Source organism: Pholcus phalangioides, unplaced genomic scaffold, assembly GCF_987345545.1.
Source record: "Pholcus phalangioides strain wild (caught in Gottingen) unplaced genomic scaffold, Ppha-v1.0 ptg000017l_1, whole genome shotgun sequence".
NCBI lineage: Eukaryota > Metazoa > Arthropoda > Arachnida > Araneae > Pholcidae > Pholcus > Pholcus phalangioides.
Window position 1 is genome coordinate 62,434,312 of NW_028301610.1, and position 27,254 is coordinate 62,461,565.

Below are 27,254 nucleotides of genomic sequence, written 5' to 3' on the forward strand. Positions count from 1 at the left end.
TACTTCAGAGTGTACTAATTTTTCAATTTAGCTCTTCTGGTATACGAGGACAAATATGCTAAGTAACACACATTTGCAATAAACAGAGATTTATGGTAGCCAAAAAAAACAAAAGTTTGATCTCCAACTTAGTTTGTAAAACACAAAGATACTAAAATGTAGAGAACAGACAATGCAGTGATCAACCAATTCAATAAATTCTTAGAGTTTTGATATTTAAGAATTTCCATGAATCAGTGACTCAAATTTGCTGGCATGCTGGTCTCCCTCAATGTTTCCTGGCATGCTGGTCTCCCTCAATGTTTCCTGGCATGCTGGTCTCCCTCAATGTTTCCTGGCATGCTGGTTTCCCTCACTGTTTTTCGGCATGCTGGTTTGCCTCACTATTTCTCGGCATGCCAGCTTATGCAAGGAATATGGTATAATTGTTTTATAAAATGCATAGCACATAAAAATTGAACTTTGAATAAATATTTAAACCAAAAAAAAAAACTTTGTACAAAATGAAAAGATAAAATAAGTAATCATTTCCTAATAGCTCATATATAATTTAACATGCTTACCTGCTGTTTACTAGTTGAAACACAACTAATAAGTTGAAAAGTAGAATAGTTTCCAGGTTTATTGTGTTTGCATTGAAGACAATGATCACTCTGACGAACTTGTCCAAAAGCTAAAACATCTTTAATTACTGGCCTAACAGATAAATAATGTATATCTATCAGAAATGTTTGCATCGATGGTCAATATAAATTATAAATATGTACTTTATTGTCTTGTTAAATGTTCAAGCAGAAGTTTGAATAAAAGTTCTTGTGTACTTTTAGTAGAGTAGAGGGCCTCTCTTACATCTGATGTCAGCACAGATGCTCTCAACCTGAGTTTTTTTTCTTTTGTGCACATTTCATATATTTTATTGGTTTTTTTTCTTGCCTAGATTTTTGGGTGATCTATGGTATGTTTGTTTTGTACAGTTGCATAATTTGTGTATACTATATATTTTGACTTATCTAGGCATATGTGCAACATGATTTATCACAGATGAGTTCCTGCTATGGTCCAACATGATATATGATACCAGTGTATTTTTGTCATCTTTGACTGTTTCTTATTGTATGTGTTTACTAAGTATTCATAGTATCTTATTTTCATTACTTTTTTCTTTATGCTGGTTTTGATTTCTTGATTTTCTTCATTGTTTTTAATGAACCATAGCTCTATGATATCCTTGGATGTATGGCTTGGTAATGTGGGCCATATCATTTATTTTTTTTGTAGGGTTATGTCACTCTAATATAAGGCAAAGTTTATATATTTTGAATAAAGATATATTTAATAGTGAGATTTTGCTTATATATAGTACAGTAAAAACCACAGGTTTTCACCGTACTAATAGTACCACAGTGATAAAAACCACGGGTTTTACCAAAATATCTGCCTGAAATCCCCTCTTTAAAGTAAAAAATCATATTTCTATCCAAACACAAGACTGTAAAATTGAAAACAGTGTTTGTACATAGATATGTCATGACTGGTATTAATAAATTATAAAGATTTTTTCATTTCAAAACCACTAACTTGACAAAATTGCTAACAAAACATCAAAAACGAAACTCAAATAACACTGTCAGACAGTTTAGATTTAGTTTTCTGACATATTTTAGATTTAGGCAGTTTTTAATCTGCTTGTTGTTTCTATCATATTACGGTAGAACCTCTCAATAACAGACACCCATCAGTGCCACAGTGCCATGTTTACAGGGGGAGGGGGGGGGGCTAAATGCAAGTAATTTGTGGTTAAGAACTTATAACTTGAGAAGAGTGGCAAGATTTGACTAGCTTGCAGATGGCAAAACCATAAATCCACTCCTGACAACCATGGGACTGAAAATTTTGTCCTCTTATGGGGAGTGTCCGTTGATGGGTAGTGAAAAGCTTGAATCTACCATGAATGGATCCCATATAGAGACTCTTAACGCAGTTGTGTTCTCATTTGAGAATTCAGAGTATGTTTACCATAATTAAATTACACAAAGTATGTCAAATACATATAAAAATGATCTACTTACTTTAATTCTGGGTATACTTTTCTGAGAAACCATCGAAAAGGCTTGCATTTGATATTCTCCTTCACATTTTTTTGGTCCTCAATCCTGAGATTAGAAGAATTAAACTAATTGCATCATGATAGCACAGTAAGATATTACATTCTTCACCTTTGGGCAGATGTTCTGGAAAACACCTTTCTGCTACTTGATTTCATTCATTTTAATGGGAATGTAAATGAATGCAAATAAATAAAAAAGGCTTACTTGGTCAAAATTTCCCTTTTAGCTTTTGGAACAGCTTCAAAAAACTCGTGTTGATATTCATCAAGCCATGCCTCAGCAACACGCCGGACATTTCTTGTATAGACTGAAGCACTGGCATTTTCTGGAAATGTATATGGATGGCGATTACGAAATATGTGCCCAATTCTTGAACATGGTTCCACAAGTACTTCACCACCACATAGCCACGTCTTCAAAGATATTTCTTGGAAAACACAACAATACAATGACTACTATTTTGTCATGGTAATTATAATACATACAATAGTGTATAATTATATAGTTATTATTTGTTGTCAGAAAAGAAAAAATGTATGTGCAGGCACACTCTATAGCTTACAGACAAAAAAAATCATGATGCTTTTGTGAATCTTAGATTGCCTTGGTGACATTTGGTAAAAATTGTTCAAATTTACCTTATAAGACCAATGCAATGTATTGTATTCAAATTTGTAAACATTAGAAATTATTATTGTTTTACAATACAATAATCATATGCATATACAAAAGAATCTTGATAATCCATCTGTGCATTAATCCGGCCCATTCAGTATTCCGGCAATTTTTGGGCGGGTTTTCTTCAAGCATAGAAGAGGAAAACATGTCATATAGCACATCTGTGCACAGAAGTTTATACTATTTAAATGGACTTTATCCAATTGACTTCCAGTAATTCAGCGATTTCGGTAATCCAAACACCCTGGTCTGATATGTCTACTGCATTGAGAATCTGCAAATTGCTTAATAAAAAACAGCCCACCCTCACCAAATTTTTGCAGTACTTGGGTACATGATAAAGCTTTTGATGCCATACCACCAGCTGTTGTAAACCTATAGGTGCATTCAAGGAATAAGTCCAAAATTTATTTTGCAATATACAATGTTATTATTTTTTTTTTAAAAATTTCTAATTATTTAATGTATTTTATGATTTTCTTTGTTGTTGTTTTAATGTTTTATTATTTCAAATTTTTCCAAACCCATTTTAAGATTCACCGATACCTAGTAAATTTTAATATGAAAGATGTAGGCTATTCATTTGAAGCAAATCAAATCTTATTATGAAATCAAATATTAAATGCAGTACACTGAAACAAGTGGAGTTTAATTAGACTACTGCTACTTTATTGCACACCAACTCGGTTATATAGCCATATGGCAATTTTCTAAAGATGGAGTTGGGTGGGAAATGAAGGCATCATCTATTGGTGGTCACCCTAAGCTCGGCAGGTGAAGAACTTGTTTTCTATGCTCTTCCCCCAGATCGAAGCTGTGGACCCTGACAGTAACCTTCATGGTAAAAGATGAGTATCTTACCACTGCACCACTTGGGTGCAGTTTAATTAGACTGAGAACTACACTTTATGATTGATTGAAACTGGTAACATTCTGAAATTTTTTTTATGTCTCTCCAAGATGTTGGTATGCTACCCACTTGCAAGATAACTTCTTGCAGCAGCAATGTGCTTTTGCGCTCATTTTATCACTGTTTCAATTGTACCTGTGAGTTAAGAAAGATTCTGACAAGGGCTTAACAGGTATCAAGCTCACAACACGTCTGAACATCTTTTGTTATGGCAGGCAAGTATCATATCCATCAACCTGAACAATTGCACCCACACAGAAAAAAGTCAAACATTACAAATAAAACAGTTCATCCTTACTTAAATGAATGGATATTTTTTTTTATTTGTTAAGAACTTTTGTGATATATGGTTTGCTTAGTTAAATTGTAATATTTATTGCATATAAAAAAAAAGACATTATTGCATATGAAACACTTTGGAAATTAAACATGTTTTTGTTTTCAATATTTAAAATTTAGAAATATTTCCCCTATCTTTTTATACGGTAAAAAAAAAAAATCTTATCATTGAGTACCATATACACAAATCTTGGGGATCTTCGAGTTTTCAGAAGTCACAATTATATTTGTATATATACAAAATATACTTGATAAGAAAATTACATGTTTAGAAAAATGTATAGTTTTATTGGGTTTTAATTTAAACAATAGTACCTACCAATATTCTCGGCTCCCCATATTTCTAATCCTCGATCAAATCCTCCAATCTTTTCAAACCAAAATTTTCTTGTGATCAATAAACCACCTGGTAGCACTGGGGACCTTGAGTATGATATTACAAAATTCAAAAAGTCATTAAAATTGAAAGATTGCTATATATGTATAAAATAATAAAATTCAAAAAACATAACTAAATTCAAATACATAACTAAATTCAAAATGCATAACTAAATTCAAAATGCATAACTAAATTCAAAATGCATAACTAAATTCAAAATGCATAACTAAATTCAAAATGCATAACTAAATTTAAAACACACATGAACTTCAAAATAAGATTGCTGTAAAACCAATGAGGTTAACAAGCAGAGATAATTGATATTTATTCATTGACTCAATGGGATGCCTATTTAACACTTGAAACTTCTACATTCATTATTTTTCAAGTTCATTAAGGGAGTTGAAGTCAGAGTGTTGCAAGTTGATTAGTCCTCATTTTGAGAAAAAAGAGTGTCATACTAGGATTATTGTAATAAAACCTTACATGTTAAAAATTTTGTGATTTCACAATCTAAGTGGTGAACTATTGAAGCTGAGACTTTGCTCATTTTTTATTTCAAAAGTTTATCATTTCTAAATTGCATTTATGGACTTGATTCAGAATTTTTGAAAATGTGGCTTACACCAATCTGACTTTAACCACTCACATCATGAAAATGTTCTTCTTAGTATATAAAACAGGTGAAAATGCTAATCATTATATGTTACAATACTTCGAGCTTGGATATCTGACTATTAAAATATATTTCTGATTATAGTTATATTTAGAGGTGATTTCCTTTAGACTAGTTAAATATGTAACAATAAATTATTGTTCAAAATGCAGCAGGTTAACAAGAATTCAGAAAAACTCTAGAGATCCAGAGAGGAAATCAAACTCAAAAACCAATTTTAATTAATTATGACTTGAAATGAGAAGCAATCTTTAGTTTCACCTGATCTTACTTGAATGGCTGTACTGAACTCCTTTTTGATTGTTCATCTTCAGTAAGTGGAATCCAATGAAAATTCAAACCCCAGTCAAATCCTTAAGAATTTTTGAAAAATAAAGAAATGGAAACAAAAGACATTAATCCTTTTACTTTTTTAAATACTATTTTTAATACAGTTCTAAATATGCAGTCAAACCTCAATACCATGCTCTCTATTTAGCTCAGAAATTTTCAGTGAACAAATATTTCAAATACAAAAGCCAATACAGGCATTGCCCAATGAGGTGATTGGAAAAAAGATGCCCATAAAAAATATGGATGTCAAATATATCTGAAATGCAGCAACCCAAAAAAGAATAATTATCATGAAAAACTAAGAATTATGCATAAAAGATAATAATACAGTGCCCATGGAAAAAAATGGTCGTCTTATCCAAGTATGGATAGCTTTCACATCTAATACAGGGATTACAACGTGTTCAAAAGTGTCTCAATATAATGCCAAACTCATCATAGCACCAAAATTCTTTGAAATAAATGGTGGGGTTGAACTGGGTTTGACTGTATGTTTAGAAGTAGGGTTACTAATTTTGAAAACTGAGAAAGGAGGACACTTGTGAGCGTACCCTTGGTGACGTCATTTATCTCAATTTTCACAACAGATGGTGCACTATTCTGACCAATAAAACTAGCCAAAACAATAATTTTTCCCAACTGAAACAGAACCACTAAAAAAATATTAGAAAAAAATTCTGGGAATTTCAACGACTATTGGTCAAAGGAAAAACCATGAAAACACTCATGTCAATGAAGAGATGTATGTTTCAAAGAGGAAAAAAAATAAAAAAAATTCTAGAAACCTGAAAAGTAGAACAAAAGGGCAAACTGAGAAAAGTAGGAGGACACTTGAAATGACATAAAAAAGGAGGATATCTGGTAATCCTATTAGAAGACAATATCTTTTTGATTGATATATAAACTACTACTTTGCCAATTAAAATGCAAAACTTTTATCATAGTGAATCAATAAATAGTAAATTATTACCAGATTTACATATTTTAGATTTCTAGAAGAGAATGGTGTAGTTCCAGGGCAAAAACTTTTCATATTGTTCTCTCTGAAAACAGCTTGGAATTATATAAATGTTGTTCAAACATACCTCCTTTGAGATTTCCTGAAGAAGCTTTGTATTCAAATGAATCTTGGTCGATAATGTCGATAACTGGACTAACTAATGAGTCTGGATTCTGAAAGAAAATTTGTAAAAAAATGTGTGTGTATATATATATATATATAATTCTGTTTTCTTTATTTATTGGTGACCAAGTGTAATTTTACCCAAAAGCATTTAATATTAAAGTTGTGAAGAAGAATATGATGATTTTTTATAATGTTGTTTATAGTTTTTCATCAAAAGGAAAGTGAGCAATTATGGCTACAATGGTGACAAATATGTTAAAAATATTCTTCAAGCTTATACACACACCTTGACCTACTTTCAAAGTTTATTAATTTTGCTTTTTCTCATCATGATCACTCCATGCATTCACTACATAGAACTACAGTTTAACCTCTCAATGATCAGGGACAAGATATCTCAGCCCTGTGTATATGGAAGAAATACATCCGAGCTCTCTTTCCATTCCTTTGGGACTCTTCATTGGTAATCATGTAAAAGAAATTTTTTTTTTTGCCTTCTTCTTTACCTCTGCATTATCTCTATCATTTCTTCCTGGCTGAGTCCACTCCCCTACTCTATATTTTCAAGGCTTCCCAATATTCTCGGTAAATTCCAGTGGTTTAGAAAATCTTAGTTTTACTTTCTTTTCTGTTAGCATCTGTAATTTTTTTAACAGATTCATTAAGCAATGAATCTAATAGAAAAGAGCAAATAAAATTCTAACATACATGGCTGTCTAGAAGTCTGGACCTGTTTTGAAGAGAAAAAAACTGTCAAAAATAGATACAAATGGTTTGAAGCATTTGGAAGAAGATTTCAAAGGTTTTTTTTACTTGCTACATAATTTCTACATACACACCTTTAGTGAGGCAGAGGATGTCAAGCTTATATATAGTATTTCTTGAAATGTTATTTACAATATGGATGTGTCAACAAGAGATATTGCTTGTGTGATTTGCTGTTTCATGTCGTTTAAATTTGCTACTTAACCTTCTCTTTCAAATGCTTTAAGCCATTTGTCTCTATCTTTTAATAGCTTTTTTTTTAGATTTTTTTGAAAACTGGTCCAGACTTTCGAACCACCCTGTATATTTTCGGTATGCAATGTAAACTGTTTTTCTAAAAAAAAAATAGTACTCATACATCCTTAAAATCTACCATATGGCCTGGGCTTCTGTCAGGACTAGGAAAAAGTATTTCTCTAGGAAATACTTAGTTCACAGAATGATAGCAAAGTTGTGCATGCAAAATGTTAAGGCAAAAAAAAAAAGTTACACCTTTTGTGTTCTGAAACAGAAGTCAGGAATTTTTGACATTTATTTTTCTGGAAAGATTTATAGGGAGATTATCGTAAGGAAAAAAGCAATTTATATTTCTACCACACATGATAACATGTCAGGCAGATTCCATGTGCCAATCTGCTAGCACCCTTGTAGCCCTTGATGCCCTTGAAAGTAATCATACCCTTTCAGGGCATATCAGAGATTTATAAAATTGCACCAAATTGAGGGGATTTGAAATAGAATTCAAGAAAAAAACTGTTCAAAATTGCTAAGCAACATTTTAACAGTTTATAGATAATATTAAAATTAAGGCAAACTGTATATTTCACCCTTAATTAACTATTTCAGGTAATTAAAAAATCCCCTCCAATTAATTGCTGCATTGATGAACTGTTGCAATTAAAGATACCGCTAACATCATTAATTTACATCCATTATTCCAAAAAAAATATATTTCAATACATTTTTATGGGGGTGAACCACAGAGAATTAATGAAACAAATATAAATAGGTGTATTTCATTACCATTGAAATATTCTTTATATTAACCATTACATTTTTTCTTTCTGAGAGTGTATTTGACATGTTTGTATTGTTTCTATTGCATGCATTGTATGTTTTCCAAGACATTTCAATAATAGTTTTAGAGTTATGGTTATACTATATATACAGAGTGCATAGGTAGCCACACACAGCATTTTAGTGGTAAACCGTTGATCCTAGAAGTACACTTCCAATTCGAAAAAGTATCCAAATAAAGAGTAAAACTCAGATATATGTCATTCATGTTGCAAGGGGTTGTATAGTTGTAAAAATAAAAAAATTAACTTTTTATGCAAACACCTTGTGCCCAAAAACACAATTAAAAAGTTGTTGCCTTGTCTCTCTTGATGCCAAAAAAAATTCCATGTTTCTAAATGCTATAGTTGCTGAAATATTTGAAGTCGAACAACAGAGGAAAGTTGGGCTTCAAAAATAGCTTTAAATGTGGGTAAAACAGTCTACCAGTTATTGTGGTTACTACATTATTTAGATACTTTTTCTAATTAGAAGTGTTCCTCTAGGATCAACAGTTTGCCAGCAAAATGCTGTGCATGTGGTTACTCATGCACGCTGTATATACGATTTTATATGATATGTATATGATTTTTATTGTGTACTGTAGATTGATTGAACATCATACTTGAACAACATCAGCCACCAGAGGCTCCAGCCAGTTAGTGTTCACTTCACAATGACTATCTAAAAAGACTAAACAATCTCCAGTCGCCATATCTGCCCCAAAGCTTCTAGATCTTATCAGACCTATGATCATGATAGTAACAACAATAAAAAAAATTTTTTAAAAACTTCAGACATATAATAATAATGCCTGTCTGCAGTTAACATTAGAACGATGGAAGCCTGAAGCGGTCATTTTGACTGCAAAGCTACTTTGAAATGCTATTATACCTAAGCCGTTAATCTCAAATTATTGAAATTATGTGAGTTTTCTCATCTTCAGTCTTTTGAATTCCCAGAAGATAAATATGTTCTAGTTTTTTTATATCAAATGGTAAAATGAAAATCTACCTAGTGTGACAGCATTGTCAAAGTGACCGCCAAGCATGAATATGATTACAAACCATTTTAAAATGAAGGCTGTTCTTATGAGAACATAAATATTAAACGAAGAGATGTTTATGGTGACATGCTGTTTTTAGTAGCCATTCTATACCATTCAAAGGTTCACCTTTGAAGAAACTTTTCTTCAATCATTATTTGATTCATATAGTGTCTATGGATCTTCTAGTGCATTGTTATATGAACAGGAATTTTGCATTCTTCATGGGATAGAAGTCATATGTATTCAAAAAATGGGAACCAGTATTTACTGCATCAATATTGCACGATGAAGAGATTCTTCATTTGTCACGACTTTTCCAGAGATTGACACTTTTGTTTCTGCTTACAATACTTCTCACTCCTAAGCTACAACTCTTTTTCTGTTTGGAGTTCATAGGTTTATTTTTAAACTGATTAGGACATTGAACTTGATTAACCACAACTAATCATAGAGCATGTTGCCAATTCATTCAGTTACATAGTGAATAACCTGAAAAAATTCACTAAAATTCTTTTCAGCAGTTGATCTTCTAGGTTCCACATGTGAAGAAACACCACACTGAATGATTTTTTTGTACCAATTACAGACTTCCTCAGTGATGAAAGAATATTCATCATTGTTACAGTGTGATCAAATCACAGAGAACTTTCACAGCATTGTAAGGATACAAAAATCATGCAATCGCTTCAAAAATATCTGAACAGTCTTATAAGACTGTCAATTTAATCTTTGTTAATGAAATGTTAAGCAAAAGTGAAGCAACAAATTATAAGAATAACAATCAAAACTCATTTTGTGGTAAAAAAAAAAACAAGATTAGTCATGAAACAAGCCATTGTGCCCAAAATGCAGAAAATGGTGCATGAAAAAGATTGATTGTAAAAATGTGCCAAAGAAACTGAATAAATGCTGTTTGCAGGGCAGTAACTAGGATTTTTGCCACATGGGGTAAACATTATTTTGCCAACCCCATAACTTTAATATTCAATAATTTTATAATGTATTCTTTATTCCCACCTAAACTTGCCACCCACTAAATTTTGCCACCCTGGGCAGTTTCCCTCTCTGCCCCTCTAGATCCGGCCCTGGCTGTTTGTAAAATGTTTCAGTAAAGAAAAATAACTCTTGGTGTATTTCTCCTATGGTGGTCAAAATGACCACTTCCTGCCATTCTAGATAGTTGAAAATTCACATCGTTCTAATGTTAAAAGGTTTCAAATTCTACACACAATGAATATCATATTCAGTATATACCATCATGAATTCAGCACTTTTTGAATGAGTAATTTTTATCATCAAGTTTTTAAAAATTACAGCAATGTAATTCATTGCCGTCTTAAGAGCATCATGGGCCCCGGGCCAAGTGGTTTTCCTGAATCCCTACCTGGTAAACTCTTGGAAATTTTAACCAGATTTCATTTTTGTGAGGCCCCTCTTGTCTCTTGTGATAGTACACACCAATACAAACAATTGCCATCAAAGAATGCATGGTCTAACATGAAACGCAAACGCGCTAGTGCGTTTCGAAATTGCCGCTCCGCACATGTTAAAACGACATACTTGTTGAAATTTATCGAGAGAAAAAGAACACTATGCATGCAAATGTAACCTGGGGAAGAAGAAGAAATCGTATGCAAATCTGCGCCACAGTGAATAAAAGGCGCGGAAGCCTTTTATTCACTGTGAAGCTATGCCAGACCCGTGAAGTAATTCCAGTTGTAACCGTTCTAACAGTTGTAACGTACGGAATGGCTTCCGCGCCTTTTATTCACTGTGGCGCAGATTTGCATACGATTTCTTCTTCTTCCCCAGGTTACATTTGCATGCATAGTGTTCTTTTTCTCCCGATAAACTTCAACGGGAATGTCGTTTTAACGTTTGCGGAGCGGCCGTTTCGAAACGCGCTAATGCGTTTGTGTTTCATGTTAGACCACGCATTCTTTGATGACAATTGTTTGTATTGGTGTGCACACCTCTTAAAGTTTTTCCCGTCTTTTCTGAATCACCCTATATATGCTTCACAGACAGGAATTATATACAATTATGTGTGTTTGAAAAATAGTGGGAACAGTAGAGAGTAATATTATTGTCTCGCTCACAACACGTCCAGGTAAAAGATTTTCTGGATATCAAAACTAATATGAACTTTCGAAAGAAAAGTTATTAGTCTCCACCAGGAAATAGTGGGAACAAGTAGATTAGCTGTTGTATATTACTACAAACAACCTAAAAGTTGGATGTGCTCTTTTGCAGGAGCAAGCAAAACCTGTTGACCCATCACTTATTTCAGCCCAGGTCCCATGTGGTTTTGCAGTTGCCATTAGTTTGACATTGCTTTCTATCAATATTAGGATTTATATTAAAAAAATATTTTAATTTAATGATGAAACTGTAAATGAACACTCTCTTCTTAACCGGTTGGCTTACAAGGTTTCGGCTAGAAATTCGGATGATCTATATTTGACAAATGGACAAAAGATGGCAACCTCGTTCTAACCTAACCGCATGTTAGAGAAAGGTAAAGAAGTTAAAGTGGAAAAAAAACAAATGAAAGGAAAACAGTATAATGCATAAGTGCAGATAAGAAAGAGTAGTTATACGAAGTAGATTTCTCTTTCACCCTCACCGAACTAGCTTTTGCTCTATATACACTGGTGAAATAAATTAAGAGAATTTGCATATTTTATCGAATTTCATGAAAAGAACTGAACTGAATGTAAAACCACTGCTTCTAGACAAAAATGCAAATCTTGTACGTCAAATACGTAAGCGTACACGTGTGTTTAGGCAGAGCCAGTAGAAAAACAGGCTTTATAAGCGCGCGTAAGTTAAGACTCATTTCGTTCGCTAGCACACCTCGGCGAATTTCTTGGTGTTATTTTGCAGAAATCGGTTAATTTCAAATTATAACAGTAAAAATGAGTAACCACCAACGTTTAGATGATGGAATGAGGTGGCGAATTGTGGGGAGGCTAGAAGCAGGCCAATCTCAAGTCCAGATTTGTAGAGAGTTCAATTTAACGCCCAGCGTCGTGTGTAACTTATGGAAACAGATTCAGGATACCGGATCCTTCCAGAGAAAGCCTGGGCAAGGTCGTCCAAGAGCCACGACGGTCAGAGAAGATCGCCATTTGTCGATTATAGCGAGGCGTAACAGGAGTGCTACAGCTTCTCAGCTCTCTCGACTTGTATGCAGCCACAGGAACCCGTGTATCAAGGGTGACTGTTTCCAAAAGACTTGATGAGAGAGGGTTGTTTGCAAGAAGACCTGCTGTTTGCGTCCCGCTCACTTCTACGGACAGGAGAATCCGTTTATCATGGTGCAGAGAGCATAGAGATTGGAGTATGGATCAATGGGCGACCGTTCTATTCACTGATGAGTCCCAGTACAGCCTAAGCACCGATTCTCGCCGTACGTTCATATGGAGAGAACCAGGGACCCGCTACCTACCCTCCAATGTCCGCGAAATCGACCATTATGGCGGAGGAGGTTTAATGGTCTGGGCAGGCATCATGTTAGATGACCGCACACCTCTCCATGTCTTTGCAAGGGGCACTGTGACAGGTGTGAGGTATAGGGATGAGGTCTTGGAGTCCTATGTTCGCCTTTTCAGGGGTGCAGTAGGCTCTGAGTTCATTTTAATGGACGATAATGCGAGGCTACATAGAGCTCTTCTGCTCGACGATTTTCTAGAGAGTGAAGATATTCGCCGGATGGATTGGCCAGCCAGATCTCCAGACCTTAACCCTATAGAGCATGTCTGGGACGCTCTGGGGAGGGCAATTGCAACTCGCAACCCCCTTCCGGGAACCATCCAGGGAATGAAAACAGCGTTGCTGAACGAGTGGGACCAATTGCCACAGGAAATGATAAACTGCCTTATTTCAAGTATGAAATCACGCTGCGAGACCTGTATATCTGTAAGGCCGAACATGGACTGTGATGTTTGTGAGACTATTTTGTGTCTAGTCTCTCGAATTCCCACTGCTCTGTAATCATGGATATTCATCGGATGGACTGTGATGTTTCATGGGAATATTTTTGGCCATATCACTGTATATATATATATATATATGTTTTTTTTTTTTTTTCTTCTGTCCCGCTCATTTAACAGAACTGCGATGTTTGTCATGTTCTTTCCTGACAATTTCCACTTGATGTTAAGCACTTGCTGTCATTTCTGTTCAGTGCTTCCATGTGCCAATATATGCATGTTTTCTTTCAGGTGGCAAAGGAGCTGAAGCGAGTGATTGGCGACCGAGATCCCACGGGTCCATCTGCAGATGGATTGGTGGGGATGGAGTGCGGTGTTGGCATGGACGGGCGCGGGCTCCCGGAGGGGGACGGACGTTTGGTTCCGTTCTGTTGCTCCTTTGAGCGATGAGTGGCGGACGGGGGTGTTCTCTCGTGGACTGGGGGAGCCGAGTGCCTCGGAATGTTTTTGCTGGGTCGGAGATCTGGCGGGCGGTCCACCTGTACTCCTTCTTGACCATCGGAGGTTTCCGGGAGCTTCCCGGAGTGTGGCTGCTTGGAATGGAGTGGGGTCCCGGCGGGACGGACCCGGTGGCTTGCGAGTCGGGGGATGTTCGCCGGGCCCGGATGTCAGGAGAGTTCTTCCAGCATGGCCCAGCCGCAAGGTAATCCGCTTATATCCCGCAAGGGACAGAGCGGGGGCCATGTTTGGTGTTATGTAAGGCCGAACACATACTGGGGATGTGAGCGGAGAGGTACGAAATAGCGGCGAAAACAAATGTACTGTTTTGTTCTGCGCCTCACATACTCGGGCAGCGAGACGAGGAGGAGAAAGAGGCGGCTCAAGAGGTACGCGACTCTTTCAAGCCGGTTTGTTTTCATCGCGAGGTAAAATCAGACGCTATTTGGGAATTGGTCAGTTTTCTCCCGTTTTTTTTCTCCTCACTCTCTTGGGAAAAAAAGAGAACTTCTGAGGGGGGATCATCATCATCCCCATTTGGTTTGGAGGGAGCATTTCGGATGTTTTTCCACTTTTGGCGCTCTCTCTTCTTTTCGATTCCCATTTTTTGTGCTTAACCCAGTCTATCTTAATTTAAAAGTTTGACGATTGTTGTGGTAGCATTTTACGGATTAATCCCCCCCCCTCCGTCATTTTTTTAGACGTGAATATTTTTCAAAATTTTACTGGGACTAACGAGATAGATATTTCGCAAATTTCCGCCCATCCCATTGCGCTTTTTGCATGGAAAACTGCACTATGTGCAAGAGAACTTCCTTCTGACGAACGGATAGTGCTGCAACTAGGGGGTCTGGTTTCCTGGGCGTAGTATCAGGAGGGGCGCAAATTCCATCTTTTCAATTGTCTCTGAATAGCTTTTAATAAGAAACGTACTGCCGTACTGCCATGGGACGTAGGCACCAAAACATGGCGGAGGGGGGGGATATTTCAACCCCCCCAATAAATTTTGTGTTGGGGGGCTGAGAACACCCTTCCCCAATTAATGAATAAATAAAGCGGAGCACTGCATCCTTCTACATAGGGGCTCGAGGCTCGTCACGGGACGACTGGCAACTTTCAGCCCTCTCAATGTTTTTTCATGCCCACGCCTTTGCTCTGGGCTGCAAAATGTAAAGGGTGGCAAATTTCTGTCGGAAACTGGAAAACCACTATAAAATCATAAGTTATATACCACTATAAATCATTATGCAGTCGCTGGGGCGGAAAAAACCTGTCCTCCCCACAAACACATCAAACATCTTTTAGAAAGAAAACTTTATCTATGTACTGTCTACACCAGCGGTTCTCAACCAGGGCTCCACGTTCACTCAATTAAAGTAAAGTGAATCAGTAAATTTTATGACCAAAGGAAAAAAAAACCGTAGCGTACGGGGCTCCGTCGTAGAAATTATATACTTAAAAGGGCTCCGTGACTCAGAAAAAAGGTTGAGAATTGCTGGTCGACATTAATTTTCTTCTCAATACTGAACATGTTCTTAGAATTTCAACGAAAATTTGTAGATATTTTTCCAGGAACGTTTTCCAGGGTAGTGGGGAAGGCAAAGAGAGAAAACACACATGAACTCAATGTATGTATATCTACTCTATAATATAAAATCACAAACTCGAAAAGGGCCTGTTTCTAAGCAACCGAAATTAGTGACGATTTTATGTTACGGAAGTGGGTGACGTTTTTTGAGTGACGGAAATCGGTTACGATTTTAAGTCAAGTATTCATTTAACTCTAGCATATGCGGGACCCATTTAACCTATCGGGACCAAGTTACGTACATGTACTGAGAGGCTCCCACATCCTACAGCAGGGCCCCTAGTCTGGAATAGATGGCGAGCCCCCAAACCAGCTTTTCGGGGGCCCTCTGTGGTTAATTTATAGTGTGAAAAATCAAAAAGTGATAAGAATCGTTCCGGCCCCTGTCAGCCCTGCCCTTGTGTGGGGGGGGGCATGTCGAGAGGTATAATATACATATAACACCAGTGCTCCCAACACACAGGGTCGGGGTACCCGGGGGATTGCACGTATACCTTAAGTTAAGGAAGTTAAAAGGTTTGATTTCCAGGGCCCTTGATGGATCTCGTTGTTTTCTTGCTGCTTTAGCATTGAAAAATTTGCGATAGCGGAAGTTCAAGCTATATCCACTCTGGGGACCCCATAAAATTTGCGAATTCGGTCACGGGTAATTGAGGGTGGGGGGCCTGGAATTTATTCGTTGGTAAAATGAATACAAATGAACATTTGCCGTGGCACTCACAGGGGGGATGTATGACAAGCTCCGAGTCAGGGGACCGTTTCATTTTGGGGGCCCTGGATGAATGTCATTATTTTCTGTTATTTAACGTTTTAGAATTTGCAACAACGAAAGCACAAGATAAAGCCAATCTGGGGGCCTCACTAAAAGTATGCGAATTGGTGTCCCAGGTAATTGGTTGGGGACCCTGGATTTTATTCGTTGGTAAAATGAATACAAATGGAAATTTTCATGGCGATCGCACCGGGGATGACCGACAAGCTTCCAAGTCGGGGGCCCCATATTTACAGGTTCTCCTTTGGGGGCCCTGGATGAATCTCATTCTTTTCTGTTGTTTAACATTGTACAATTTGCAACAGCGGAAGCCCGAGATAAATCCAGAATTCAGTCTGCGTCCCCCCCTAAAAATCTGAGTATTGGGTCCCTGCAGCTGGATGGGGGCCCTGGATTTCATTCGCTGTAAAATTGATAAAAATTTAAAATTTTCGTGGCCCCTCACCAGGGAGATGTCCGACAAGTCTCCAGGTCGGGGCCCATGGAAATGTTGACAGGTTTCATTTTGGGTGTCCCTTGATGAATCTCATTGATTTTTGTTGTTTAACAATGTAAAATTTGCAACACATCGGTAGCCCGAGATAAATCCAGTCTGGGCCCCACTAAAATTCACCGAATTGGAGTCTGGGGACCCCCATGGGCAAGTTTTCTGGGGGTACTTGATGAATCACATTTGTTTTTTTGTTGTTTTCTTATTATAAAATTCGCTTCTTCAGTAAGCTGGTGCTTTCACATGTCCCTTTCCATAGTACGCTGATGAAGTGGGACGAAATAAACAAGATATGTTGTGATAAGAAAAGAGGGGGGGGGGTTGGTCGCCAAAGGTGGGGGGGGCAGAGCCCCCTAGTATATATATATATATTTGTATGTATATATACCATTTTTAGTGTATTTTCAAAAGCCCCCCCCCCTCCCTCGAATGACGGCCCTGTATTTGTCAACACGTTGATGGATTAGCAGGGGTTCTCAAACTGTGCGCGCCAACTTTTGTCAGGGGTGCAGCTTCGCAGTGGTCTGGACAAAGGTTTTTCAAAGAACTGCTTTTCTTACAACTGCTCTTCACATAGACGTACGCAGAATTTTCTTGGGGGGGGGGGGGTTCAGATTTGTTTTTCCTTCCGGGGGGTTTACGTTTTTTCCGGCAAAATAACACTATAATCTTGGCTTAAGGGGGGGGAGTGTTAGAACCCCAAATCCCCCCTTTGCGTACGCCAATGGCTCTTCATAAGAGAAATGGGTGGCGCGGGTGGAAAATGTTTGAGATTGAGAACCCATTTTTTAGGAAAACGGATAAACACCGTGACGATTGCTCATCGCTTACTAACATTGTCGAAACACGGTTTCTGTTTTTTTCTCTTTTATTTTATTGTACTGAATATCTATTATTTCCGTGGATTTGAATTGGAATGCCGTGTGTTATGAAAGAGGCACAAGATTTTTTTCTGATGCAAATAATGAGCATCTCACACACAATACATATCTCTATATTTCTTACAAAATCAAAACCAGTTTATTGCATCATCCGCGCGTTCATTGAAATTGGTTATGTATAGAACACTGCCAAAAGCAGTGCCGTCTTAAGGCATGGGCCCACCAGGGCACGACCAGGGAGCAGGGCCGTCTTAAGAGCATCATGGGCCCCCAGGCCAAGTGATTTTTCTGAGGCCGTACCAGGCAAATTATTTAAAATTTCAACCAGATCTCATTTTTGTGAGGCCCCTTTTCTCTTGAGGCCCCTGGGCCGTGCCCGGGTGGGTCCATACCTTAAGACGGCACTGCCCGGGAAACCTCAAGATAAAAAAGGCTTCACAAAAGAGAGATGTGGTTGAGATTTTCGAAAATTTGCCTGGTAGGTAGGGCCTCAGAAAAATCATTTGGCCCTTGGGCCCATGATGCTCTTAAGACGGCCCTGCATATAGGAGGAATCTATAATTCTGGGATGTCATAAATAATGGATCCACTCTGATAATTTGTGATTAACGACCACGTATACATTTATCGCTAATAACAATCATTTTCATAATGATACGGTGGCCATAAAAAAATTACAGTTGCGTCATCGAGGTGTATGGATAACTTCTCGCTTCATCTCATTAACGGTGATATTTTCTTTAGAAAGTATCGAAATTAGCTTCTGCGGATTATAGGCATGTATTTTTATTCAGTGTCTAACTAATTCTGTCGTCTCTCTATCTTGATTGAAGTATAATTATTTAAATCTTTATGCAATAATATTATAATATAATAACATTATGCAATAATAATATTCGAAACAACGGTTTGATACAAGAAGTCGTTAAAAACATATATCAGGACTTGTAGTCTTTTGAGGATTAATGGGTTTATTGCAGCGCTTCTCAACCTTTTTTGACCCACGGAGCCCTTTCCCGGTATGTAATTTCTATGGCGGCGCCCCGGACGCCTATTTTTTATTTGTTCATCAAAGTTTCTGACCTATTTTTATTATTCAAAAATATTAATAATTTTTTTCAAATTTACTAGTTTCTTTTATTTATTTTCCTCGAGTGGCCACGGAGCCCCTGGGAGTTCACACGGGGCCCTAAGGGCTCTACGGAGCACTGGTTGAGAACCGCTGGTTTATTGGAATCCTCCAATATTGCCAAACTGATTGATTTGGCATGAACAGGCTGGTAGGGTTACTAGTTGGCGAGATGTCACTTTTCCCGATCAAAGGCTTCTCTTCTTTACCCTTCAGAACGCCTGCGGTCATTTTCGCTCTCTCCGCCTCGTCAGTATGTGAGGGGACATCGAGATAAGCATCGATGTATTTTCTCTTTTGAAATCGCTCTCTTTGTCGACTCCCCAGTATGTGTTCGGACCATACCCCCATTAACCCATTTTTTTGTTTATTCTGCAACCGCTGTTTCATACCTTCCGACTCCAATGAGTGTTACGCACGATCATGCGTGTGTGTATTACAATTATTGAATGGTTATTTGTTTTGTATTGTTTCAATGTATGTACACATCAAATTTCATTAAAATCGGTACTGTAGTTCTAGAGATAATCGACCAAGTCTGCAAATTCTCTTAATTTCTCACACCAGTGTAGTAGAAGGATACATCATATGTGGGGGAAAAGTCACCAGTAATTGTATAGAAATAAAAGGAAAAATTAAAAAGAAAACAAATTTGTAGGGTTACAATAAAACCTGACGGTGATAAGAGAAGAAAGAAAACAGAGAGAGCTTGTTTGACTTTATTCCAAAGGTGTTTGGACGCAATATTACGTCTTTGATCGTAAAGTGGTTAAATTGCCTGCTTGAGGTGTGTACCCATTGGGAACCACTGTTTTAGTTAGAATTTTAACCATCAAAATATTTCTTGACTCACAGTTTTTATTTAAATAAATCAGCGTCCTTCTCTAATTGTCCTTAGTGGTGTAAGTTCTGGAAAATTCAGAATGCAAGTAAAGATAATTATGAAGAAAAGAATAAGTAGTTTCACCTTCTCTCTTTGAGTTTCTGTACAGTTTCGTTTTTGGCAGGACTGTAAGCTCTTCTCCATCAGAGGCTGGAAGAAATGAACAGAAAGTATATGCCAAGAATCAGTAAAAATATTTTCCTCACATTTACCAAGTACAATCATCTAAAAAAATGAATGTTGCATTTATTTTTAGAAACTCACCATCATCGCTATAATCATCAACTAAAATTATCTCCTTTAGTAAATGGGAGGGACTTCTATTAAGTACACTGGAAGAATAAAAAAAAAACTATTTTTTCTCAGAGTAGAGAAATTATTGAAATAAACGTGAAATGCAAATGAAACTAAAATTAAAAGGATTACACGGGTGAATATGAATTTGGAGTTTAAAGAATATCGAGTAATCTTTAGTAAATCAGACACGCTGAACACAAAAATGGCATAGGTTTTTCTCCATCACATATAAAGTTTTCACATTTTTTCACAGATAGGTATTTCATTTAGTAAAATAATGGAAATATAATAGTACCATGTGTATTGATTATAATTCAGATTTAAATTTAATTTATTGAATGCAACTGTCGCAACTAGAGGGAAGCAGGCGGGTCTGTTGCCCCGGGCGCTGGATTAGAAGGGGTGCCGAATTCACCCTTTAACTGCTTCTTCTACATGGCAAGGGGTGCCAAAATGCCGGTTTGCACCGGGTGACAAAGTATCTAGGCAAACTGGTAGGGCCCTGACTACAGTACGCCCAGTGCCGTCTTAAGGCATGGGCCCACCCGGGCACGGCCCGGGGGTCTCAAGCGAAGAGGGGCATACACAAAAATGAGATCTGGTTGAAATTTTCGAGAATTTGTGTGGTATGGCCTCAGAAAAATCAATTAGCCCGGGGGTCCATGGTACTCTTAAGACGGCGCTAAGTACGCCTGCATCATTAAATTTTTCATCAGATTTTAAAATTGTGTTGAACAGCAGTGAAACTGATAATGTTTGCAAACTTCCCCGAAATAGCCCAAGTATAGTAGCCTGACGTCATTAAAAACGTTTTGGTATGCCATAATTTGCCTTAAAATTGACGTAATAAAAATGGTCATTATGTCCACGTTGAAAAACGTCAACCGGACATTAAAAAATGACCATAAATACTTTGACTTTTGGAAGATAGATGACTTCATTTGAGAAGCAAATTAAATAAAGATAATAACACATTTCCAGGGAGGGGACTTGAACCCTGACTTGAGGTATTTAACCATTATAATCAGATGCCATTGCAAAATATGCTACCATAACATTGCTTATTTAAAATACGATTGCGATATGACTTCACAAAATAATGGTGTGACTTCATTTGCTCCCCTGTTGCTAAAAATAATGTGGATTGCAGTAACTTTCACCTTTTATTTTTTATCCTTGAAAAATTATAAACAGGGTCACAACTAGGGGGAAGCAGGCTGGTCTCTGCCCCGGTTGCTGGACCAGATGGGGGAGTGAATTTCACCCGTTAATCTAACTTTAACATTACGGGGGGGGGGTGCGTGGCTGACCAAGCATCTAGTTGCAGCCCCAGGCCCGTGGTCAGAAATTTCGTACGGAGGGGGGAATCACAGTGATAGAACTATAGATTTGGTTTCCCTTTTTTCGGTAATTTTCTCACATTTCGGGTGGGGGGGGGGGGGAGACCAGACAACCAAGTCCTCCCCCTCCCCCTCTACGGCCTTGTGCAGCCCTGTTTATAAACGCAAATAATTGTTTGCATTCAAGCCAATATTCAACCAGATATTTTCTGGATATTATGCCGAGGTGAACTCGGAAAGAAAATCACCTGGACTCTGCCGGGACGCTAATTTCGCAAATGCACCGTGATTACACGATTTCAGCTAATCACGTCTCTTCTTGGTTTACGATAATTCCCACTACCGTAATATCGTACGATCTGTCGGTCACAAGGTGGCTTCGTTATGTAATTACTGGAATGTATTCTGACACATTAACATGCTGTAAGCCAAACATTCTTCATTTTAATTCGCGTAAGGGAAAAATCAAAATTCCGTGGTTAATGGCAGCGAGTGATGAAGGTGGTAATACAGGATGGGCAAAAAGTCCGTAGAAACTTTGAAAATGAATAAAAACCGGAAAAATAGCCGAAATAAAAGACGGTTTGCAGGGTTAGCATCGCTAGGTCACGGGAATTTTTTTAAGACCGGAAAAAACAGCCGATAGGTGGCGCTGGTACGAGCGACTTCGGTGGAAATATGCAAATGAGACGGTTATAAGAACTTGCGCTCCTAATCCACAATCAGTTCACCATTGTAAACCGTGTATGTGGACCTGCTGTACTCTGCCGTTGCTGGATTTGTGACTCGCCTGCAATGTCTTATCCCCTGTGGGGGTGGTCATGTGGAACACATACTGCTGTAATAAACGATTTGAAGGCATTCTTTTAGTTATTTGTGTATCTTTTCTTTGACTTGTGTACGTCAACACCACCTATCGGCTGTTCTGAGTTATTTTTTTTCCCTGTCTTAAAAAGTTCCCGTGACATAGTGATGCTAACCCTGCAAACCGGTATTTTATTTCGGTTATTTTTCCGGATTTTATGAATTTTTAAAGTCTCTACAGACTCTTCGCCCACCTTGTATATCAAAATTCGTTATATTTTCACTTTTAAATAAAGCTTTCTTCACTCATTACAAGGAATGTGTCGCCAAGTACGAAGATAGCGTGCCAAGTTATGGATACCATAGTCTTGTTACTCAACTCGTCATATGGGGTGCGTGCTTCAAAAAAAGAGGGCACCGGACAATAGGACGCGCAGTCTAGTTAATCTTATATATCTATGCCTGAATAGTCTTGGACTTGTCAAAGAGTCAGACTTTTTTTAGACGCAAGAAAAAGAATTAGTTAAAATTCGTTAGAATTAACGCTTAAATGTATCAGTTAACGAATTTCGAATTAAAACGAAATTAGTTAAAATAATGTTAACAAAATACATGAAAAGCATCTAGATTATGCAGCAAGCATTCGTTTTTATTCGAGAATGTAAAAACAACAAAAATGTTTAATGAACCTGCTGCAGAAGCATTACGAAAATTTAGGTAGGGAAATAAAGGTTCAGTAAGGAACCTCGCTGGAGCACATTATTTCGCGTAGGAGCGATTTCAATTGGCCGTCGCGTTCGCCGGATTTGACCGCTCCAGACTTTTTTCTTTGGGGCTATTTGAAAGAGATAGTATACGTCAATAAGGCACAGACCATACCTGAACTGAAAAACAATATTCGCAATGAAATCCGTGCCATAACCCCTGAAATTTTGCGAAAAGTCATGCAACATGTGTTGGAAGGAGCACGACTTTGTGAAGCGGAAAATGAGCGACACCTGCGAGACGTACTTTTTCACGTTTAAGTTAACAATATTCTCCATTCATATGCTGTATTTTGACAAAATAATGTAAACAATTTATTCAAAAATAAAAAAAGTTATAAAGCATTTAAACCATAACGTTCATTTTGCACCACCCTGTATATGCACAACGATAGCTTTCACTATGATAAATGACAATAATATATGTTTTGAGGATATTGCGAAACCAATTTGCAACGATACATTTTATATTTATTTATATATTTGGTTACCAACCGTCCTCCTTTTTGATGTCATCTCAAGCGTCCTCTTACATTTCGGAAAATTCACCCTTTCGTCTTCCTTTTCAGGGGTTTGCGGAATTGTTTTTCTTTTTTCTTCTCGGGAAAATTTTCTTTTTCCACTTTGAAACATATATCTCTTCATTGATATGAGTGTTTTTGCGTTTTTTTTCGCACACGCATACACCACGCATACGTCGAAATTCCCAGAATTTTTTCTGATTTGCTTTTTTTAGCGGTTGTGTTTTGGAGTTGGGAAAAATTATTGTTGTGACCGGTTTTATATTAGTCAGAATAGTGGCGCCATCTATTGTGAAATTGGAAAAAGCGCCGTTACTAAGGATGCGTGTGTAGGCGTCCTCCTTTTTCAGTTTTCGAATCTGGTAACACCCTATTTATATTTATTCATTTATATTCAACTTAAAATGACCTTCAATATATTTTTAAATTTTCTCTCACCAGTGTTTGTTGTTTCTAGGGATTATTTTGAGCTATCTACTGATGGCGTTAATGAAGTTGCCATGAAGCTAATTTCTGTGTAATGCATTAGAAGTATTGTGCGATAAACTATGGTACAAGGTTGAAACAATCAAATGAATTTTATTCATCAACTAATCAATTGGAATTTTTTGCTGGGAATAAATACTTGAAAATGCATTCTGTTCTCGCGATACTACTACTGTTTCACCGCGCAACAAACTCCGGTCATACGCCATACAACAATTTTATTACCGAACGAGTTGGGGTGAAAATGAAGGCGCCATATATCGGTGGTCACCTCCGGCTCGCAAAAGAAAGGAATTTGTGTTCTTAAACAGAATCGAACCTGCAGACCTTATGAGCACCTTGAAACTGCGATACTGGGGCGGCAATCACTAAGACGAGACGACAACATCATACATTTGGTGGCACCTGATGATAATGCTACCTCTTGACATAACGATAACCCCGCTCTAGAACTATGTCTTTTCTTTTCACCCTCTCGACGTGCTTTGCGACACCATGTTCCATTGCAATTTTTGTTCTTCTTGATGCCTACTAACAACCCTCTGAGTTTGTCAGTCCATTAACAGAACACCCTGTATGTGTGAACGCGTATATATATGAGAATATTAAATGTGTGTGTTGGGTGTGTGATCACAATACACATTTTTAGTTAATGTATTACGCTGTGGCCATTGTTTTTTCACTCGGGGTGAGGGAGCTCATGAGATCATACCATGATCTTTTCTTCCTTATCCCACCTACATCGATGTATGTATACAGGGTGAATCCGACCTATTCTGCCAAACGAAAGGGGGTGATAGACGAACACAAGTGGATCATGAAACACCCCATGAACCCTGTCCTATCTTAAACCGTTTTCGAGTTATGGTGGATAGGATAATCAATTATGGGAAATACGTCAAGTCTGAAAAAACAAGAATTTGTGAAGTTTTTAGATGATTTGTACGCAAACAAAGCACATATTTGGAAAGAACAGAAAAAGTGCTATAAGGTGACACCAATTTTATCGAAATATTTGGTTTTAATAGCAAGCTACAAGCGCTGAAAGATTGGCAAACTTCAAAATCAAATTGTTACGAAAATTTTTAATCGCCAATTCTGCAAACACCCTTCTAGCTACAATCGGTAAAATTTACCAAAAAAATTGTCCATTTCACCAGCTTCCGAAAGAGCTCACAATAAACCATATCATTTTCCTGGTTCAGAAGAAATTTAGTCTTTTGCTTGCAATACATCACTGAAATCAGCGTTTGTCGAAGTAGATATTCGACGAAAATTCGGAATTGGCGGTTACAGATTTTGGTGACAATTTGATTTTGCACAAAAAATCATATAAGGTGACGATGCTCTATATCCAATCACCATGCGGTATTTGTGAGCCCACCCGGAAGATTCTACGCCAAAATAAGAAGAAACGAAATAGGATGCTGTAATTCAAAATGTGGCGAACTTGCTAGGTAGTTTTATCGGACTATTCTCATGATATTCAGGTGAACTTGGCAACTAGTGCGGAGGCCTTCTATCTCTAGGAGGTGCTAATTTAATGGCGAGCTACAAGAGCTGAGAGATCAGTGAAGTTAAAAATCGAATTGTCACCGAAATAAGCAGATTTCAGTGATGTATTGCGAACAAAGGGCTAAATTTATCCTAAACCAGAACACCACTACGGTTTATTGTAGGCTCTTTCGAAAGCTGGTGGAATGGACAAGTTCTTGGCAAATTTGATTGATTGTAGCTAAAAGGGTGCTCACGGAATCGGCAATTAACCACTTTACGATCAAGGACGTGATATTGCGTCCAAACACCAGTGGAATAATTTCAAACAAGTCTGTTCTCTCTTTCCTCTCTCCACCACAAAACTTTGTTGCAACACTATAAAAAAAGTAGTTATTTTCATCGTCGTGATGAGAGGATAAAACTTTTATTCTAATGTTAAATAGGTTGTACTATATACATACATATAAGAGGGAAAAGAAAACAGGTATGTGAGGCTGGAAAGAGAGAGAGACAAATATACCTGTTATCTCTCTCATCTGTAAGTATTACAGATAAGAGAGAGTATAGTAGTATACTGTTTTCCTTTCATCTGTTTTTTTCTTACTTTTCTACTTTTTCCCCTTAATTTTTCTCATATGCCATTACGTTAGAACAAGTTTATCAAAGCTTGTATCGTATTTATCGCCGATTCGTCAAGCAGAAATCATCCGAATCCAATCGCTTGTGAGTGAAGCGGTTAAAAATTTTGGTGACAGTTTTTGAACTTCGCCAATCTTTCAGCGTTTGTAGCTCACCACTAAATCCTGATATTTCAATGAAATTGGTGTGACCTTATAGGATTTTTCCGCGCTTTCCAAATATGTGCTTAGCTTGAGTGTAGGTCTCAAAAAAATTTCACAAATCCGGGGTTTTCGGACTTCAATCATTTTTTTCTCATAATCGATTGCCACCCTAAATCGAAAACGATTCGAAATAGGACAGGGTTGGTAGGTTGTTTCATGATCCACTTGGGCTCGTCTATCACCCCCCCCCCTCTTTTGGCAGAATAGGTCAGGTTCACCCTGTATATCCATGCAACTATTAGTAATTGTTGTACTTGCGTAATATGTGTAGGTGAAATAAATTTGAATGTTCCGTATTTTTCCTCAATAAAATATGGTCACCTAGTCACGTTGAACGATTTTTTTTCGTGAAATACATTTTTATTTGTTACGTTTTGCATAGCAACCCCCCCCCCCTTCAAAAATTTTAGCAATAAATGAAAATTTTGTCCAAAATAAAATTTTTTTTTTGGCTACAATTAGCGATACTCTGTATTAAAGGATTGCAAGTTCCCGTATTTTTCTCGATAAAATATGGTTACTTCTATGTAATGAAGGTCTAATCTATTCGAACCCATAAGGATATTATTTATAACAATCACAACAACTGAATAACTTTTCAATAAATTAGAATTAAATTATCAAGTCTGCTTGCGGACCACCTGGGTCATCATCACTGACCAGAATTGGTCCGCAGACCATAGGATGAGAAGCGCTGACATAGAACTTTCAGAGTTCTTTCAACATCTGCGAAAGGCCATGTAGGGATAAAATCAACACAACGCACGGAAATCCGCGGACCAAACGTAATCCCAAAGAACCTACCTGGTGCCCATGCCCCCACCTTCGAAAGCAGGGACTCTAGGCTGGATCTTTGACTGGCCTCAGGACAGACTTTTCACGGGGTGGTTAGGAAGCTAGCCTCTGATTGTGCAGGTGTGGGCTCGAATCCCGGCACGGATGTCTACTAATACTAACAAATTCCCTGGACAGATCTCTTGGGAATACGAAAAAAGATCTAAAAAAACCTTATAATTTTCTATCATACTGTTATTTGGTACATGGGGGGGGGGGGGAGTTGGTGCGGGGTTGAATGAATTATCTAATCTAGCGCATCCTAAAAGGAAGAA

General features: G+C 37.4%; 1 protein-coding gene across 3 annotated transcripts in view; it reads right to left on the reverse strand.

Moving 5' to 3' along the window:
- Positions 1–27,254, reverse strand: part of LOC149074480 (polypeptide N-acetylgalactosaminyltransferase-like) — a 91,961-nt gene that overhangs the window by 5,432 nt on the left and 59,275 nt on the right. For all 3 annotated transcript variants that reach the window (XM_089246973.1, XM_089246971.1, XM_089246972.1), the window contains 9 exons: positions 19,859–19,926; positions 19,679–19,744; positions 8,996–9,117; positions 6,509–6,596; positions 5,362–5,443; positions 4,355–4,458; positions 2,313–2,535; positions 2,070–2,153; positions 564–696 (listed from right to left, as the gene is read on the reverse strand). In XM_089246973.1, the coding sequence (XP_089103099.1) occupies positions 564–696; positions 2,070–2,153; positions 2,313–2,535; positions 4,355–4,458; positions 5,362–5,443; positions 6,509–6,596; positions 8,996–9,117; positions 19,679–19,744; positions 19,859–19,926 (970 nt within the window). The remainder of the gene's footprint in view (positions 1–563; positions 697–2,069; positions 2,154–2,312; positions 2,536–4,354; positions 4,459–5,361; positions 5,444–6,508; positions 6,597–8,995; positions 9,118–19,678; positions 19,745–19,858; positions 19,927–27,254) is intronic.